This window comes from Vulpes vulpes, chromosome 4, assembly GCF_048418805.1.
Source record: "Vulpes vulpes isolate BD-2025 chromosome 4, VulVul3, whole genome shotgun sequence".
Classification (NCBI taxonomy): domain Eukaryota; kingdom Metazoa; phylum Chordata; class Mammalia; order Carnivora; family Canidae; genus Vulpes; species Vulpes vulpes.
Genome location: NC_132783.1, coordinates 66,946,408 through 66,967,679, shown reverse-complemented (window position 1 = coordinate 66,967,679; position 21,272 = coordinate 66,946,408). Strand labels below are relative to the sequence as shown.

Here is a 21,272-nt window from a genome sequence, read left to right as displayed (position 1 = left end):
CTGCTCTTCTGGGTGCTTCATATTCACATCTCCATCAGTGATCACCTTGAGAGCATGGCACTTTCTTTCCCCAGAGAAGGAAACAGAGGCTGTCTGGACTTGCCCAGAGTGCACCGAATCTCTCTCTCTTTTTTAGTACACAAATGTTTACTTACATAGTAAAACAGGATGAGTCCCTCCCCCCTTTTTTCCCCTTTATTTTTTAAAAAAGTGATGATGGTAAATCAATGTTTGTTTTTTTTAAACCCACTAAGAGGTCAGAAATAAAAATTTTCTTCACTCACAAAAGACCAAATCTCTTTTTATTAGTTAAATGCCTCTTTAATCCATTGGGGCACAACAATCATCTATTCCTCCAAAATTTGATAATTACGAGGCTCTGAGTTTATCTCGAGGGGCCTCTGACATCCCAGCTTTGGAAGCTAAACCATTTATGTCAAATACTGTCAGGATCACATTTCCCTGTGTGTCTAATGAAAGGGTCCGCAGTCCCATGCTACTACTGGTGAAGTTTTTCTGGTTCATCCACAGGATGAGAGTTGTTTCCCACTCTGGTCTTTTTTTCCATCCTCTGCAACCAAGCTCTTGACTACCAGGGGGAATGGTGGGAGGCACAGAGCACAGCAGCTTCCATACCATCCACCAAATGAGCTGCCTTTGAAAACACAGCACAAGGACGCTCTATCTCTAGTAGAGACCCTGGAGGCCTCAGAGCATTTCCAGCACATCTCTCCAGACAGCCATCTCAGTGGATTTAAGGGCTTTCCAAACCTAGGATGTTATCATTACTATTGGCCTGACTGAGAGTTTTAGGCTTTTAGTTGGGCACTTCTGGGTTTTGTTCAATCTTTGAGTACAAGTGCATCAACTTCGGATTTTTGTTTTGCAGAAATGAATGTGAAGGAGAATACTATGAAGTACATGGAAGTGCTTGAGGACAAGCTGCGTAGGTAAGGATGAGAATTTCTTCATTAAGACTCCATGGTGCACCTGGATTCCAAACTGTAACAGAATTTAGTGAAAGCAAAGAAAAAGCCTAGCCAATTTCTGTAATAAGTAACAGAAAAACACAGAGAAAGGAGTCCTTTGAATTCTGTAACAGGATTCAAGCAGGTGCCATATAAACATCCCCCAGTCCTTTTCTCCTCTTTATAAAAGGTAAATAGATTAGGTTGTTTAAAAATGTCTGGGGGAGATCACAAGTTAGTTTTCATGTTCCATAGGAAGAATCTTCTTTGCCATGTTAAATTCCGAATTCATGCCTTGGTCTGTTTTCTACTTTTTTTCTTTTTAATGTCTGAAGTGGGTCTTACGGATTTTGACCCAGCTTATACATGTTTTGGAACAATATTTAAAAATGCACATCTTAGGTTCTGTTTTGAATCCTGACTCAAAACCAGCGTGAAAATTTGTGGTTGCCTTTTTTTTTTTTAAACCCAATTAGGAATTCAGTTTGAAAAACATTACGGATGTTGCAGCATGTCAAGATGTTTCTCATTTTTGTGGATGTGTACTCATGAAAATAAATCCCAGCCACCAGGATCTGTTCCTAATTAAGGAAACAAGTATGAGAATGTAATGCGTACTTTCTTCCCTGGGAGTCATTTAGCTTTATGGACTGTTTTGCTACCATTTTGGAATTGTTAAATAACTCTTTAAATAGGCTATGTCTTAAACCCTTGTCAACTGAGATAATGCCATTGGCTAAAATATTGTCCCTTAAGAGACACTGAGAGGAGCTGCCTTGCTGAGTTCTGCTCTGCGGGGCAAGGAAGGTACTATGGGATTTCTTCTACGCCTCGAGAAGCAAGTTCTTCTAATATTGACTGATATTTATCTATTTCTAGTGCCCCAGACACAGGGAGGAACTATGACAAAGATGGTCAGGAGAGAGTGTGGGGTAAGGAGGGCATGCAGGTATGAGCATCCTCACGGGAAATGTCTCCCCTCCTAAGAAAGTAGGATACTTGTCTGGATCAGGTACTCTGCTCTGAGTCCAGCTTCACCTTCTCCTGTCTGTGCCTGGGGAAGTCTTCAGCATATTCAGCATAAGCATGACACACACCATAGGTTCCACTGGGTTACTGGCTGGCAGCTTGGGGTCGTATGAGCTTGGGCACTGGTGGAGAGATGCATGCCCATTTAGAATGCAACTCTACAGCTTATCCAACTACCAACTTCCAGTAAATATTCACTGTCATCTTCTTTAGCTGTCAAGCTGAAGGAGGGATACCTGCCTTCTAGAGTCAGGGTGTGGTTTTTATTAAACAGCAGAGATAAAGTCCACACCTCGTGGGCAGTCAGCAAACATTAGTTCCCTTCGTTTCCTGCTGCTTCTGATCTTTGCTCTCCTTTTCATCAGAACTGAGTGAACAGGGATGCCCAGAACTCATCCTTTTCCCTCCAAACCAGCTCTCCCTGCTGTGTATCCAGCCCAGAGAATAGCTCATCACCCGCCTGGAGGGATCCTTGTGCCTGGCTCCCTGTGTGGCCCCATGGACCTATGCTCACTCCCTGGGCCCTCAACTCCTGCTCCAAGTCATCGAGTCCAACCAGGCTGGCCTCTTTTGTGTCCTCAAACCCTCCCACCTTCCACTGCTCGTCTGCATCTGTCTTTTCTTACTGAGCAACCATCATAGCTACTTTTTGTGTTTTTCTGTCTCATATTACCCTTCTCATTCCACTCTCCAGGTGGTCTTGAGTGAGCATCTTAAAATACAAATGTGATCATCCCCATCATCCTAAGGATAAAGCTCAAAGATCTTACTGTAGCTCCTTAAACTCTTCCATATGACCTCTGTGTGTCCTTCAGCATCATTCATCATCATCCTGCCACCGTCCTACTACTTGTACTGGTTCTCTTATGTTTCCTAATGGGATTTGAAGTCATCTTCAGGAGGGTCAGATGCTCTGGCCTGAGACGGGCCAGTGTCCTCCCTGTGGCATGCTGGCATATCAGAACACTCACTCTTGCCATTCCCTTTGCATGCACCACTGTGGCCGCTCCCAGCTCTACCCTCAATGGCCATATGTCTTTTCATCCTTCATGCTTTAGGTATCCCTGTTTGAAGCCTTCTGTGACTCCCCATCACTGAAAAACATGCTTGCCCTGAATTCTTTTCACTTTCAAAATGCTTTGTGACAGGTATTGCAGATCACATTTGTCTTGTTCAGTGTGTGTCTTGTGATTTGATGGTGCTGAACAGCGTAAGGGTATCCAACAAATAGTTAATGAGTAAATGGTTGAGTGAATGTAACAAACTTCTAGATCCCCCCCCCCCCCCCCCCCCCCCCGCCTAGTCCCATCTTCCATCACCTTCTGCCTCCCTCCTTGCCCCTCCGGCCATGGGGCTGTATGACTCACATACATTCGTCACTTAGGATCTGTCAACAGCCTCAAATGACTAGAGCGGCAGCTGACCCATCCTACGGCCTACTTCCTCAGGGCTTTTCCTTTGCTGTTGGAAGCTGTAAGGGACCTGGTACAGATGGTTTGAACTGGTGTGCTAGAAACACTGGAATAGAAGGGAAAGCAGTGGGCAGTAGGCAGAGTAGCAGAGGCTATGTGTACCACAAGGTGTGTGCAGGGAGTTTTACTGCCGCCTCAGATCAGGAGGCCAGACTGGATGCCATGAGAAGTGTGGAAATGGTCAACCTCTCCCTCCCACGACAGAACTGTCCTCCCGCCTGGGCCCAAGGAGCAAAGGTTGCATGATCCCACCACAGTCCCAGTTCTTTCCATGAGTGGAACGGTTTGCCTCACAGTGGCTGCTCAATTAATACTGCAGGATATTGACCAAAGCAAGGAGATAGATGCTACTGTGAGTCTTTGTTACTTGTTACCACCATCTGTAGCCTCTCTTGGTCTTCCAGGAATTTTGAAAGGAAGTGGCTGAGAACTGAAAAGATTGCTCATTTCCCCCCTTTGAATGTATGGAGGACACAATTTACAATCAGTGCTACAGTGAGATTTGGATCTGGCCAGTCATGATTTGGCAGATAAATCTAAATGACAACAATAACTTTGTTACTATGTCAGTGACACTGAGACAGATTGGTGGGCTCAGCATCCTACTCTCTATCAAGAAAGTCAAGTGAATTAGTGGGTTAGGAAGTGTCCGATTCTGTTAGCAGTTCAAAGGGATACCTGCACCAAGTGTGAAAATATTCAGTGGGGGCTTTTAGTATATTTTTAAATGAAGATTTGCCATAACAATCTGAGTTATATATAAAAAAAAGAAGAAGAAGAAGAAAAGAAATTCCCTTTTGAATGCTTATAAAAATTCACAAAGTTTTTTCCCCCAAAAACTTGTTTTTTTTTTTAAATTTTTTTTTTATTATTTATTTATGATAGTCATACAGAGAGAGAGAGAGAGAGACAGAGACATAGGCCGAGAGAGAAGCAGGCTCCATGCACCAGGAGCCTGACATGGGATTCGATCCCGGGTCTCCAGGATCGTGCCCTGGGCCAAAGGCAGGCGCCAAACCGCTGCGCCACCCAGGGATCCCTAAAAACTTGTTTTTTGATCATGGTTTTATTTTCTATCCAACTACGTTAAAGTTGCAAAATATTTGATGCACTTAAATCTTATGTTATCTTACATACTCAGGAACCTATTCAGTCGAGTGTAATTGTCAATAGATAAATAGTAAGATCATGTATTTGTAAATTATACCCGTAAACTCATTTCATATAATATACATGAGAAAAAATATAGACATATATAAATATACACATATATGTACACATACACACATATAAACACACAAAATTACAATAGAAAAATAGACATTCATAGTTATTCTATTTATTTTGAAAACTGTCTTTTAGCAATAGTGCATGGACCAGAAGTCTATGGATCAGAAGGAGGTCACCCTCTCTCCTTTAATATCTAACCTCACCAACAGGGAGTGGCTTAGGCACAAGGAGAACATGGCTTACCATTTCTCTATGTCAGCAAAAGGCAGAGATACATCAACACACCTTGTTCTCCAGAAGAAAATGAACTGATAAAAAAAAAAAAATCAGAGTTATAAGTTAGATACATGTGTGTTCCTGTTTCCCCTTCCGCAAAGGAGAGATACTACTTGGGGATTTTTCCTTGCTCCCTTGTTTCAGGGATGTTCCTCCTTCCTTTCTCTTAGCTGGAGAGGCAGGAGGGTGGCTGTCATGGGCATCATCACATGGCCATGCCATGGACCCAGGCCCTTACTGCCTTCCTCTCTGTCCCCGCTGCTACTGCCTCTGACCTGGGAGCCCTCACTCCCTAGCCTCTGCGTGCACATTCATCCTCAGGGCTCAACATAATATGCCTTATCTATAAAGCCTTTATGGCCTTCTGCTTCCTTCTTGGTACCCACAGCGGGGGCCACTTACAGCAATTTGTTTAAATGGTTTCTATCTGATTCTATTAGACTATGAGATCCTAGAGAATGGGTTTCATGCCTTAGTTGCTTTGTATTCCAAGTGGCCAGTGTGCTGTTTGGCATGTGGTCAACAGTCAGTAAAATTATATTTACTGCAAGAATGAAAATGGCTAAATAGCAATTGTATCTTGATACTCTATTTTCAACTGTTATCTTCAAAATGTTAAGGCATCCTAAGAAGATATAATGCCCCAGAAATCCATTCGTCTTGCCATCCAATATTAATGGTATAGAATACAATAGAACAACAACAAATCTACTCTTAAAGAGCTTTCCCCACTTATTATTACTCTCTCAGATTTATTGTCTCTAGAGGTTAAGAGGTATGTGATATTTTGGTCTGGCTGATTTTCCTTTATGGTAAAACCTTGCTTTAATTTCCATTGTCTCCCTTATTATATATTCCCTAGTAGCTATCTTTCCCAAAGACTCAACAGAAATATCCAAAAGTTCTATCGACAGGTTACATATTTTATTGGCCATATGTTATATCTTATATGTCTAAGCACGGTGCAGGAGAAATTCATTATTGTTCAATGGCTAACTCATGTCCCTGGGTAGCATGCATCAAACCCTCTACCCTATGGCTAAGGAGTAGTGGTTCCATTTAACCTTGTGGAATCTCTTGTATGCATGACTAATGGGAAACTGTCTCTTCTAGCTTCTTGCAGTTCTATTGCTACCTTTTTTCTCCTGCAGTTGAATATGAAAACTTTGTTAAGTACAGCTCACTGGATTATAGATTATTTTGTTTCCTTGTGCTCTTCTGTGTTTAAGTGGTTTTATTTCCCCTTTGGAGTATGTATCATGCTTTTGTAATCAGAAAACAGAAAACAGAAAATTTTTTTCGAATGTAGAAATTGTTAGATATTTCTTAGAGGCCCTTCTTAGCTTTAGAAAGGATTATTAAAAAAAAGAAAGGATTATCCAACATACATCAGTTTCATCTGAAATTTACTTTGAAATTTAGAGACTAACATATTTTTCAAAAGGTGATTTGCTTCTTCTTTTTTTTTTTTATAATGATTAGTTTCTAATTATCTCAAAATTTCAATACAAACAGCTTGATGGGAAGTGGTGGCTGGGTGAACTCACTCTGCTAATGAACACCCAGAGGTAACCAGCAGAGATGAGCAGAGAGGGAAAGGTCCTGGTAGCTTCCTACCTGGATCTCCTACTACCTCTCAGCTTGCCTGTGTGGATGGCTCTGCTTTCATATCGGAAGTCAGTAGAAAGTGAGAGTCAGATGACTAGAGTTTGGAGTAGGCATCTGGCGAAATTGTATTGACCTTCTGTGTAAGGCAGCACAGTGCAGGAGACCAAGCAGCGTCCCTGCACTCAATAGGCATGCCCTCTGGAGGGTAAGGGACAGTGCCTCAGAGACCAAGGTCTATTCCCTCACCCAGTGCTCCCGGAGCCCATCAGTCACGCCCAAGAGCAAGTGTCATGACTGACTGCTCACAATCCAGCGAGGATGGGAATCACAGCTGAAGATGTGCTCTCTGGGGCACTTGTTTCACACACAAGAGTCCCCCTGGGTGTGGGAAGAACCTTTTAGAGTTCTATTTTACGTTTTCAGTTTACCCATTTAAATTTTGTCTCTGAAAAGTGGTCTTGTTCTTGAAATGTTTTATATGTATGCAGTGCTACATTATACAAGTTTTGAAACAAATACTATAGCGCATGCTGGTGATTTCATTACTGATGAGTTGACATATAATAAGAAGTAGCAGAGATAGTGCCAAAGATAGTATTCCTTTATTTATTTTTCTAATACTGAACCAGATACTGCATTTAGCATACACCCACCCCATCCATCCACAAAGGAAAAAGGGAGTTAATGCTGAGAGACACTCAGGCTTCACAAAGACGATGAAAGAAGCGAGGCATGGAGAGTGAAGAAGCAGGGTTAGAACGTGCGGAGGCATGGGAATCTGAAATGCGATGGCAGCTACTGGGGACTCGAGGCGAGAATTCATGAGCCTTATTCAGGTGTCTGGCCCTTAGCAGCATAATAGCTGAAAGCCGAAGAGTCTGCTTATCCTAGGAGCGTATTGCAAACCTGACCTGGCAATGCTGGCGTTCATGGCAGGCATGGAGCCTGCTCACCCTGAACAATGAATGGAATTCTTTGAGGTCTCACGTATAATGCCCTTTATGCCAAATTATGCAAGGTAATTTTGAAGTTCCTGTACACCTGGAACAATCCATTTTCAACCCATATTGAACTGATTTCAAAAGCTGTTGAGGGAAATGAATGTAAGAAATGGCAGCCAGTAGATAAGCAACTGGCTGCCATGGGAACCCCTTCCCCCCTCTTGTACAAAGAAAAGGAAAGCAGACCCACGTGGACACCTCCATTTGTTTTTTCATACTTTCTTGTTCCGTTGCTGACATATGCCTTCCTCCTCTCTTAATGGACACACGTCAAACGTGTTACCTCTCTCCCCAGACCTCACTTCTTCACGGCGAGCTCAGTGCCTTTATCACTGCTTCTGCGTGGCCTTGACCCCTTTTTGCATTGCCTCTGCTGTCAGAAATATGGAGAGTCTCAGCTTCTTTCTTTCCCCTCCCTGATTTGGTGTGACCCTCCTGCATCTACTTGCATTCCTCGCTGGGGGCTGTTTGTATCAGCTCTGTCTCTCTCTCTCGTTAGCAGGAGACTTTTTATCCCTGCCTGATGAGCAGGCTCTTTACGGAGTTGAACCCTGTCTGTCCTTTCAGATTCTATTGAAGCAGATGTGGCCCACAGTGATTTCTCCCTCTTCTGGTGCCTCTCTTCTGGCTACCTCGTGCCTGCTCTTTGATCACACTGCCTTGGGACATGAGTTTCCTTTTTAACTGTCTGTGTCCTGCCTTCTTGCCTCAATGGCCAGCTCAGAGCCTGTCCTCTCACACAGGAAATACTTATGACTTCATCCATCGATTGATATATTTGTAGCAAGCCCACATTTCCCTTTCAAAACCAAACAAATTGATCCTACACATCTATACATCTGGCCCTTGAACGACACGAGTTTGAACTGTTTGGGTCCACTTACATGCAGATTTTTTTTTAAAATAAATCCAGTAGACTACTATATATGTATTTTCTCTTCCTTATGATTTTCTTAATGACATATTCTCTCTCTCTCTCTCTCTCTCTCTCTCTCTCTCCCTCTTCCCCCCACCATATATTTTAAAGTATGTCCATGCCCAGTGTGGAGCCCAACATGGGCTTGAACTCACAACCCTGAGATCAAGACCTGAGCTGAGATTCAGAGCTGTATGCTTAATGGACTGAGCCAAACAGGCACCCTTTAAAGGCAGTTTTTGGAGAATATACTGGAAAGTCCTCATGAACACATTCATAACCAATGCAAAAGTACTCTTCATGTAGCTGTTACCAATCACTCCTGGAAAAAAACAGGAGATGCTGACCATATTGTAAGAATGTGGTATAAAATATACATAACACACAAAATATGTATTTATTGACTGCTTTTGTATCAGAAAGGCTTTCAGGCAACAGTAGGCTAACAGTATTTATGTTTTGGGGGAGTCAGAAGTTCTCCAGAAAGAGAAAGCAGAGCTCCTGCTCTAGAAACCCAAGTCCTCTGATTAGGTGTTTTTCCTTCAGGGCTAGAAGTGCTATCACCACCCAAATCCCATCTGGCCTCTATACCCAGTCCACAAAGTGGGGCCAGAACCCATTCTTCCCTTCTAGGTACACTGACCAGCAGTGCCCAGAAGCAGGAATTAATATAAAAGGTCTCCCTTCCTTGGAGACCATAAAAATAATCCTCAAACATTTTCTCTCTTGATGATTATATAGAGAACCTGAGACATTTCAATTTTTTAAAAAAATTTGTTTTAATTCCAGTATAGTTAACATACAGCACAATACTAGTTTCAGGTGTACAATATTGTGATTCAACATTTCCATACAGTATCTGGTGCTCATCATGCCAAGTGCCCTCCTTAATCCCCATCACTTATCTCACCCATCCCCCCACTCACTTCCCCTCTGGGAACCATCCATTTCTTCTCTATAGTTGAGTCTGTTTCTTGATTTGTTTCTCTCTCTTTCTTATTTTTTCCCTTTGCTTGCTTGTTTTGTTTCTTAAATTCCACACATGAGTGAAATCGTATGGCATTTGTCTTCCTGTGACTGACTTATTTCACTTTTTTTTTTACTTATTTAGCAAGATTGCATGGCCATCCATGACAAGATTGCCATCTTTTTGATGGCTGAGTAATAGCCACCACATCTTCTTTATCCATTCATCAATCAATGGGCACTCAGGCTGCTTCCATATCTCAGCTACTGTAGATAATGCTGGTATAAACATAGAGGTGCATGTGTCCCTTTGAATCAGTGTTTTGTTTCTTTGGGTAAATACCCAGTAGTGTGATTATTAGATCACAAGGTAGTGCAGGCTCTGCAGTCACATCATGTAAGTTTGAGTGCAGCTACTTCTGGGCTGTGGGCTGCCACTAAGTCAATAAATCTCTTCAAGATCCAATTTTCTGTTATTAAAATGGACAAATAATAGAGTAGGATAAAGAATGTTTCTCATATACAGTAAAGGCTTAATCAATGCTAGTTATTATTACCTTAGTAGTAGCTCTGGACTATAAAAAATTATAAAACCATAAAAAAAAATCCTTATTTTAGGGGTACCTGGGTGGCTCAGTCAGTTCAGCAACTGGCTCTTGATTTCAGCTTAGGATCATGAGATCAAGCCCTGGGTGGGGCTCTGCACTGGGTGTGGAGACTGCTTGGGATTCTCTCCCTCTCCCTCTGCACCTCCCTCTGCTCAACCGCCCACCCTCACAACTCATGCTCTCCTTCTGTCTCTAAAAAAAAACCAAACAGACAAACAGAAAACAATATTATTTTATTAATCCAGAAGAGAGCCCCTATCCTCCTGGTAAAATTATGGGGAGAAGAGAGATGTTTGGTTGTAGCTAATAACCTCTACTAAGAGTCTCACAACCCTTGTATATTACTGAAACACAGCTTTTATTCTGCTGTCTGCCCTTTAGCCAGCTGTTAGAACCTCCTGTGGAGGGTGAGGAGGGAAAGAAATGAGGTAATTGAGTTCTTGTTAATGGCTGTGACAAAGGTTTAGAGCCTCCCATGGTTTGTGGGATGAAATGGCTAGGATCCTGGAGCAAACTTCTGTCTTTAGAACCAGTCTGGCCAGTTGTGGAGTTTTTTTATTTACTTTATTTATTTTATTTTATTTTTTTTTATTGGAGTTCAATTTGCCAACATATAGCACCCAGTGCTCATCCCATCAAGTGCCTCCCTCAGTGCCCGTCACCCAGTCACCCCCACCGCCCCCCCACCTCCCTTTCCACCACCCCTTGTTTGTTTCCCAGATTTAGGAGTCTCTCATGTTCTGTCTCCCTTTCTGATATTTCCCACTCATTTTTTCTCCTTTTCCCTTTATTCCCTTTCACTATTTTTGAGAAAGGCCTGAGCTCCCAGGCTCCAAAGCTGGGAAGAATTTACCATCTCTTCTGTGATTCATGGAGCTACAAGGTACCTCAACTTGATGCTCTGTGGAGCTCAGGCTACAGTTACCTCAGGGACAGCATTTTTTGAGGAAAGTAACTCCAATATACTTGCTTCTCTCCCTCTGACATTTCCCTTTGAGTAAGCAAACATGTTGCGCTAGAGAAGGGGGTGGCAGATGGGAAGAAGGGAAAGCATGAATGGAAGCCCTCTGAGCCTGTCTAGTGAGGAGCTCCAAAGAGTGGGGAGTGCTCAGTGCAGAGTGTGGCAGGAAGCATCTGGGGAGCAGAGTGATGTGGCACATGGAGAAGACAGACTTTTAATTGCCAGGTCAGGACTAAAAGGTCAGAATACCTGTGAGGAGGTCATAGCCACCTGTCATCACTATGTTGCTGATGCATCAAGGCTTAATTGGACTTGGTGCCATTTCTAAAAGTAGCTTGAGAAAACAAACAAACAAAAAAAGATGACTGTGATTTTGATGGATAGGATAGGGAATAGATAGGAGATTGATTGTAATTTCAAACAGAAGGCCCTGCCAGCGGATTCTACTGTGGTTTGTGCAGCTCGACCCGAAGTTTCTCTGCTTTCAACCTGTGATACGATCACTCTGTCCACTGAGATCAATTAAGAAATCAACCAGTTTTCAAGGAGGCTCAAGGCTTGGCCAGTTGCCCAGTGATTACTGTTTCTTTACTCTGTTTCTTTTAGGTGGCTGAGAGACACCAGTTGTGATCACTAGGGGAGACCAGAGAGAGGTGATGTCCACTATGCTCTATGAGCCTATGTGCCTGTTGGCACCCCAGATAGGCCAGTGTGCTTCAGAGTGTGTGCATTTCAAGGTGCCTGTCACATTTCTAAAAAGGCAATTCTAATTAATCAATAGGGAATGTCCAAGCTAAGGGGATTTTTGCAAACTCAAGAGAAACCATTATAGCTTGAGTGTTTTTGATGCCTTTTGGCAGGGAGTTGAGAAATCTTAAAGAAAAATTAATTGCTGTATCAATGGAAACCCCAGTAGGTAGATAACCAATTTGTCATTAATTAAAATGAGAAGACTTTTAAGGATTCAGAGAAGCGTTGTCAAGATTGTATGATAGTTTAATTTGCTAACATGGTATGAACCTGTTAGCTTCAGCTGCATGATTAATACAAGCAACACTCCTCATGGGATTTTTTCTGACGCTCACTTCCAGTGTGCAGTTTTAAGACTCTGCTCAGTGTCCTTATCTCACGTAAAGTGAGATGCCAGCCCTGCAGCAGCCTTGGCAAATGTAGGTTAGACAAAATATTACACACGACGTTTCTGTGACTCATTTTGCTCCTTTTCCCTCCCCACCCTGCCACCTCCCAGCCAGCCTGAGTCATGCAACAGCTGTGTGAGTGTTAGCTAGAAAGCGGAGAGCAGCAGACACTTTTTGTGCTGCTTGCATCTCATTATATCTGGAAGCTCACACCAGGATGGGCTCTAAATCCCTTATCACAACTGCCTCAGGCGGAAAGCAGGTTTTTCCCTCTGTTGCTGCTGATGTAAAGATGACATTTCTTGAGCTGGGAGAATTTTATGTGACGGTATTGTGTGCTAAGCCGCAAAAGATAATTCTTTAGCTCCCATTCATCACCAAAACAGGGTCTTTTGGTTGTGCTTCTTAAAAAAAGAAAAAAAAAATCCCCTAAAGAAATCGTGAAAATTATTTAGTGGCCTAAGGAAGAGAAGAGAATCACCAAGATGATGACTTGTGACAGTTACACAAAGCAATTTGACTGAGTTATTTCCTCTATTATTCTATAAATGGGAAAATAAGCGAACGCCCTGGTTAGTTAGATGCGTTTCCCTGGTGCAGATGGGCCACAGCACTACGTCTCCCTATTCTGTATGTGAACTCAAGCCTGTCTCTTTTAATTGACACTCTGTCTCTAGAATGTTCTTGATCTATTGCCATTCAGTGGAGTTTACTTTTGTTTTGGTAATGGCATTTGTCCACTCTTGTAGTTACAGATGGAGATTGTTCTTGAGTATTGCTTTGATGCCAGGGCGCTCATTCATGTGGGTTATTAGAGCATGAAGGGGGAATGTGTTTCTGTAAGTTGCCTTGCCCTCCTGTGGGCCTGTGGGGTAGGGTCTCACCTGGAGGATGCTTTATCTGATTCTCTAAGTGTCTCAATGCTTTGCGCTAGAAGGGTTTGGTCAAGTGTAACTGTCTAGCTTCAGAATGAATTTGGTCCCATCTTTGTTTTCCAGGTTGTCAGCATTTAGACCCTTCTAGAGTAGCTGTGATCATAGGATCTTGGCTTCGTCTCAGGCTACTTTAGTCTATCTAGGAGGAAGGACTCTTATTTAAGATTTAGTGGGACAATATCCACAGAGAGATTCACACCCTGAGGGATGGTCTCGTGAGAGCAAATTGGCCAGTAGGTTGGCCCTGTCCAAGTCTGACTCCTAAAAACAGCCACAGGATCTCATGACATGAGGATTTGGAAGGCAGATAAAGAAAATGGTGACTGATGTAGCAGCCAATTGCTGTCATAGTCAATGCTGAGGTATCAGCACTGCTTGAGCCCGAGAGGAATAGACTGGCTATAAGTATTCAGGAAAAGCAGACAAGCTTCTCCAGGGAGCAGTGGCCATATGCCACTTAGAGGGCACATGGGCCCTAGTTCCAGTGTGAGGCCTGTAATGCTTGGCTCTGTCTCTTCCTCACAAGCCTTTTCAGCCCCCTTGACAACATATCCCCATGCCCCTTATGTGATGGATCCTGGCCAATTGTAACTGGAGACTGTGAGGATAACCGAGTCACTGTCTTACTCTTTCAGGGAATAAATAAATATTTGGGAGACAGCTACCACTTTATTCAAAGGTCTAAAAGAAGGAATTCCTGGGTCAGAGATGGGTGGTCTGGGAGTGATGTCAGTCAGGGTAGGCTTTTCCAGTGTCCTTCAAATCCACTACATGACATGGATCACAGACACTGCTGATCTGGTTTCCACACATGAGAATGGGTACCTTGGGGATGTGATTTATAATTACCATCAACAACCCCCCTAAAGCCTCAGTTGGCTTCTCTTGTCTCTTGAAGTCTTGAATTCAGATCTGTATTAATCACATGTAATCACATGCATCTTTCCTATTCTACAGTTGCCCTCCTTTATGCTCCAAGAAGTAGAGTCAGCATTTCCTTACCAACAGAGACTGTGAGCCGTGGGTTGGAAGTTAAGCATCTGTTTAACAAAATAGCTGTATTAGTAATAATAACAATGAGACACTCGAGACAGTACTCAGTACTTTCAGGGCTCAACAGGTCAAAAGCTAGAAAAGCCAGCCGCTATTCATTGGCGGGCAAGGTACAACATGGAGGACTCTCCTCACTTCCACCCCAAATTCACATTTTTCTTCCTCTGAAGCTGTGGCTGTTTCGGTGATTCGGAGTTAGTGGTGGCTTTTTATCTCCCTTACAGATGTAGATGTTTATGTCTGCAAAATGGTATTTCCTGCAGCTGTAGGACCCCCCCCCCCCCACTCCCCCACGCTGCCATCTTCAGGACTCACAAGCCAAGCAAAGTCACCTGGAGGATGATAGCAGGAGAGAAGCACGTCTCGGGGTCTGTAGGGCAGGATCGGAAGCTGTGTGTTTGTGTGCACTCGGCCGGCCTTCCCGTGGTCTCAGAGTGGCACAAGCCAGCCTCTCCCCTGCATGTTTAGCCTCTGCCTCTCCTCAGAGTTTGAGCTTGACTGAGCAACAATGAAATGGACACTCCAGCCACGACAGCCATGTAAAATGAAATCGACAACCTTTAAAATCAGCATTATTGGTCATTTTCTTCTTAGACCATTTTATCCGTCTTTTTTCTTAAGTCAGGAAAATAAATCTCATCCCCTATATTGAGGTCCTCAGAAAATGTGAAAAAATGAGCTGAGTGAAAACCTGGTAACAGACATTTCTTTACCAGCCCCCTTATGTCTGCGTGGATTTTCAGGGAGTAACTGGTGGCTGTTTCTGTCTTCTTAACTCCTATAAGAAGAAGGCCAAGGAAGATGTGGAGGTTCTAGAAGAAGGGTAGCACTGATTTTTTTTTTTAAGATTTTATTTATGTATCCATGAGAGACAGAGAGAGAGAGAGAGAGAGAGAGAGAGAGAGAGAGAGGCAGAGACACAGGCAGAGGGAGAAGCAGGCTCCATGCAGGTAGCCTGATGTGGGACTGGATCCCGGGACTCCAGGATCACTCCCTGGGCCGAAGGCAGGCGCTAAACCGCTGAGCCACCCAGGGATCCTGGGCAGCACTGATTTAAATGTGTGTAGCCACACCTCATTTTGTCAACCAGTGTCTTTTTGTTTTTTGGATTTTTTTTTTTGTTGTTGTTGTTGGCTCCTTTAAGACCCATCTAGGATTGTAATAAAATGAACCAGTAATACCAATCTGCATTGTCGTTTTCTTCAAGAAATTCAAAAACGCATTAAGCAATTTGAAAACTATTGCAGACTTTGCACATCAGTGTACTCATTACGTGTCTAGACAGCCCCCCTTGACTCACTGCCATCCCTCCCAAATGCTGTGACTCCTGTGACAGGAGAGGAGGCCAAGCTGCAGGCGTCCCTTCTTCCCCTTCCCTCCACTGCTTCCCAGGAGCAAACTTGCCAACTATTTTGATGCAAAGTGTTTAATGGACTTGTGAGTCCCCATCTCCTTGTGTGTGACTCCAGGGGCTTCAGTGGACTTGAGAGACATCACAGTGTTTTTAAAAAAAAAATGCCATTTATTTCATAACCTCTGCGCATCAGCCTAGACTCTGGCTTGAAGCCCCATGAAGAGCCTGTAGCCACCAGTTAGCAGAAGACGCAGAGCTTCTGAAAAGGAGCCAGGCACAGAATGACAAGTATAAATTTGTTCCTCAAAGAGCCGGCCTGACCTTTCTTGCAGCTGCTTCAGCGGAAGAGATAACTTGGGGACAGGAAAAGGAAGCTCTCCCTTCAGTTTACATAGGATAATGAGAGTTCTGATTCTTACTTCCATGTTGAAGGATAAACCAGGAACAGAGGCATTCATCCTGAGGGAAAGGATTGGAGAGCATTTGGAACCTGAGAGGCCAACCAGTTATTTTCCCAGGATAGAAATTTCTTTAGAGCCTCCCTGTTGGGCTTTATGCAATACCTCTGCTTCTGGATTGCTCATTATCTTGGGAGATCATCAGAGCAGAACAGTCAGACCAAGACAAGAGCTTTTTAAAATGGACTATGGATGATTCAAATAGGTTCTAAATACTTATGCCACAAATACATTTTAGAGGGCTCTAGTAATGATGATAGAGACAGATTGAGACATTTTTCAAATGTTTGTTGGAAAGCTGGAAATGACATGCCATGATAATATGGAACTAACCTTTATTATGAGATACTGTGTCAGATAACCCACTAAATACTTTATTTTTTTTCTTTATTTATTTATGATAGTCACAGAGAGAGAGAGAGAGAGAGAGAGAGAGGCAGAGACACAGGCAGAGGGAGAAGCAGGCTCCATGCACCGGGAGCCCGACGTGGGATTCGATCCCGGGTCTCCAGGATCGCGCCCTGGGCCAAAGGCAGGCGCCAAACCACTGCGCCACCCAGGGATCCCCCCACTAAATACTTTAAATGGATTTACTTAAGCCTCCTAATAACCCAATGAGATGGAAGCTCTGTTATTTTTTTTAAAAGATTTTATTTATTTATTCATGAGAGACACACAGAGAGAGAAGCAGAGACACAGGCAGAGGGAGAAGCAGGCTCCATGCAGGGAGCCCGACGTGGGACTCGATCCTGGGTCTCCAGGTTCACACCCCGGCTGAAGGCAGGCGCTAAACGGCTGAGCCATCCGGGCTTCCCGGAAGCTCTGTTATTAACCCAAATATATAAGACAGCCAAGGCTCAGGAAGAGAAAGCACCCTGCCCATGTCCCAGTGGGACTCCTCTTAGGGAATCATGGTCTGTTTGTTTCAACCTCCCTAAGAGCCCTGACTCTCTGAGACTAATGTTGGCACAACATTCCAGAGTTGCATATGAGCCATATATACAAAACTTGAAAGCAGTATCTCAAAAAATAGATTTTTGGTTTAAATTCCCTTAGTAAGACTTAAAAAACACCCTAATTACTAAGAAAAATTTCAAACATATACAAAACCAGAGAAATTATGTAATAAATAAGGGTGATGAGCCCCCATGTACACATCACACACATTCAACAATTTTCAGCATGTGGCCAAAGTGATTTCAGCTATACCCCCACTAACTTTCCTACTCTGTTAATTTCCTATTGCTGCTAAAACAAATGATGACAAACAGTTCACTGAAACAAATTTATTTCTTCTAGTTCTAGTATTTGGAAGTGCATAAGTGGTTTCACTGGGCTGACATTGCAGTGTTGGCTGGGCTCTTTCCTTTTGGAGGCTCTAAGTGGAGAATGTTTCATTATCTGTTTCAGCTGCGAGTGGCCACCAGTATCTTTAGCTTGGGGCCCATTTATCCATCTTCAAAGCACATCACTCCAATCTGCTTCTGTCATGATACCACCCTCTCTGATTCTGAACCTTCTGGTTCACTTATGAGGACCATTGTGGTGATGTCATTGGGCTCACCAGATAATCCAGGATAACGTCCCTATCCAAAAGCTCTTAATTTAATCACATCTGCAAAGTCCCTTTTACAATATAAAGTAACATTCAGAGGTTCTGAATATTAAGACATGAAGATCTTTGGGGAGTTATTATTCCATCTATCATACCCCCTGAACCCCCAAAAGGAATATTTTGAAGCAAATCTCAGACATTTTATTTAACCTGTAAATATGTCAGTTCATATCTTCAGAAAGAAAAAGACTCTTAAAAAGTAACTGTGATACCCTTCATCATACTTTAAAGTATTGACAAGACTTTTTTGTTATCATCAGATATCCAGTCAGTGTTCCAATTTCCCTGAATTTTTTCATGATTTTATTTTAACAGGTTGTCTATTCAAATAAAGAAATGTGTTTTAGGTTTTTTTTAATCTGCAGGTTCTCTCTCTTTTACTTTAGTTTTTATTATTGTTGGAGAAATCAAGTTTTCTGTACTACAGAATTTGTCTGATTGTGTCTTTGTGGTCATTGTCATGGGTTTTTTTTTTCTATGTATTTCCCATAAACTGATAGTTTGATCTAGAGATTCGATTATATTGAGGTTTGATTTTATTGTCAAGAGACTTTCACTGATAGTGTTATAACTTTCTCCTGAATCATATAAGGAAGCCAATAATTTCCATTGTCTCTCTCATGTGGCATTGATCTTGATTGTTGGGTTCAGGTGTCTGGAGCCCTACCCTCTTTGGATCTGGTTCCTTATCAGCTTTTTACCTGCATTGGTGATTAGTGACTGGATTTATTATTTCTCTAGTGGGTTTCAGAACCGTAATATTCTAATTCCATCACTGTCTTTATTATTTTTTTCTTGTTAGAATACTCCTATAAAAGAAGAAAATTCCTTAGATCATTTTAAAGGAGGCTTGTGGGGCTGTGAAATCAGAAACTCTAACCCTATCACCAAAGACTGAAGTTCTGCATAGGATGCCACAGAACTCAACAGCAATGTTTTCCTGTTCCTTCCAAGGCATAGGGAGCCACCCAGTTCACTCACAGTGACCATGACTGGTGATGAGGGAAAGTAAATACTTGTCTCAAAGTTAAAAAAAAATTTTGTTTCAACATCAATTTGATTGTCCTGAGGAACAATTTTTGAAAGAAAGACAAGATAAATATTTGACTTTTTCTCCTTATGCACCAGTTAGTTTTAAGAATAATAATTGGTTTTCTAGCATGCTCCAAAAGTGAATAAAAAGTGTATGTGTGTGTGTGTGTGTGTGTGTGTGTATGTATTACTATGAGGTCATGGATTTTGAAGATATTTGCTATGTTTAAGCCTTTGCAGCAATTTTTCTTTTTCAAATTGACCCATCTTTGGCTGAGAGCCCTTTCAAATTGGCTCCTGAATAGAGACCACAGTCTGGGCCCTGGGAGTGCTCATGACTACTGGGTTGGTTGTTATTTATTTCTTAACCTTTTCAGTAGACACAGCTAGGATATTTTTGGATAAAGAAATTATATCACAGGGATCCCTGGGTGGCGCAGCGGTTTGGCGCTTGTCTTTGGCCCAGGGTGCGATCCTGGAGACCCGGGATCGAATCCCACATCGGGCTCCCGGTGCATGGAGCCTGCTTCTCCCTCTGCCTATGTCTCTGCCTCTCTCTCTCTCTGTGACTATCATAAATAAATAAAAATTTAAAAAAAAAAAATTAAAAAAAAAAAAAAAAAGAAATTATATCACAGATTCATACTGTTATTTCCAGTCCAAATTTAGGATTATATGGCTTCCCTTAACTTCTTTAATTTTATATTTGTATTTCTTTTCTCATACACTAAAATTTTTAAAAAATTATTTTATCTGTCAGTTATCTATTCATATGTATATATGGAAGAGTATATTTGACTATATATAGTGGGATATATGGTATATGTACAGTGTATATATAGTATTTATATATATAGTATGTTTATATATAATAGTATATTTGGTATATCCATATTTTATATCTGTAGTTTCATAATAATAATATTAATAGTAGTATTAATGATATAATAACTAAAAGCAACTTAAAACTTCTTTGCAGTTCCTTCTGTTCTTAAGGATGCAAAGTTAAAATATAGTTTTAAAGCCACTTTAATTTCTCTTGGTATAGTTCATCCATCAACTCAATATGTAGTTAGCTCAATGAACAGTGTGCTCATTTGTTTTATTTTGACTTCTATTTAGTGGTTGCTGTTTCTATAAACATGTAACACAAACTTTATGGTTCAAAGTCAGATGTGCAAAGCAAGGTACATTCAGAGAAGTATTGCTGTCATTCTCTTTCTCCAACTTGTTCCATTACCTCCCTCTACAGGAAACCATTTTCATTCAATTAGAACTTATCCTTCCACTGCTTTTTAATAATGAAGCCATATATATTCATGGTCCCTACTTAGATGAAAGGTGAAGTACTGCAGACACTGTTCTGCACCTGGCAATATGCCTTTTGAATGTAAAACTTCCTAGGCATAGGAAACAGAACCCATCATATCACCTTCTCATTGTAAGCCCATCAAATCACATCCTAAAGAACTGGGAGCCAGAATCCACTTTAGATTTAGATTTAGATTTAGATTTAGATTTAGATTTAGATTTAGAGTTAGATTTTGCAGAACTCTGTGACCTAGTCTGTGGTGACATTTACATTTTACTCCTCATACTCTCATACCACTCTAAGATCTCTCAGGACTGACAATAATTATAATTAATTGTATGTACTGATTTTGGAAATACTGCTTTTTTCAACGAGATGGTTTGTCAAAAAATACTTTTCCTATGTTACTCTATGATGTTTATAGCCATAATTTTAGTAGTAATTAATGTTCCAGTGAGTGTACATACTACAGTCTGTTTAATTATAAAGAAAGCCTTTTTTTCCCCTTAATTTCAAGAGAAGGAAAATATGGAAAGAACAAGGGATGAAGATAGACAGGAGGAGGCCCTTTTAAAAAACAAACACCTTTGTGAAAAATTCACATTTTTCACTTTTTTTCTAAAGTAAAATTTCCATACAAGATACATGCAAAATGTGTTACAACAGATTTAATATATGAATAATGACTCAGACTATGATTTGAGTCAGATGATAATGTTAGAGCATTCTGGTGGAACAGGACCTTAGATTACCACAAGGCAGGTCCTCCAGGCCCTAGAGCTCATATTGATCCTCATCTAGGAGGCTGGTAGTTTTTTTTTTTTATCACAGCATCTCCCATTGCTTGTTCAAAACTCTACCTGAAGCCACAGAAAACTATGGAGTGAACACATTTTTTTTTATAAACAACATATGTTTATAAAAGAAATCCAGCTGTTTTCTGAAGTATGGGAATTGAGAGAAGAAGCTGATCAGTGAGACTGTGGTTGCCAATGAAGACTTTGTGGGATCTGCCCCCTTCCAGAATATCGGGAAGGAGAGAGCTCCTGTGAATGAAAGCCCTTGGATGAGGATGGCATGGCTTATTCATGTGTGATTGCAGGTAATGGACAGTGCAGCTTATTAGGTAGCATGAAGCCAATGTAGAGAAGGCCTTAGAAGGTAGACAAATACATTTAGGGTGATGAAATAAGTGAAGAATTTGTAAAGAAATGGGGAAGAGCTTGATGGAAAAGCAATGTATTAGGAAAATTGGTTGGCAGTACCATTGAGAGCAGAGTAAAAAAGAGAAAGGACATGAAATTAGAGAGGCTAGTAAGGAGGCTATTAAGGTAATAGA

At 41.7% G+C, this 21,272-nt stretch overlaps 1 protein-coding gene across 3 annotated transcripts in view; it reads left to right on the top strand.

The window, feature by feature from the left end:
• Positions 1-21,272, top strand: part of DISC1 (DISC1 scaffold protein) — a 352,717-nt gene that overhangs the window by 274,727 nt on the left and 56,718 nt on the right. For all 3 annotated transcript variants that reach the window (XM_072755974.1, XM_072755975.1, XM_072755976.1), the window contains one exon: positions 890-950. In XM_072755974.1, the coding sequence (XP_072612075.1) occupies positions 890-950 (61 nt within the window). Of the gene's footprint in view, positions 1-889; positions 951-21,272 lie in introns of those variants that run through there.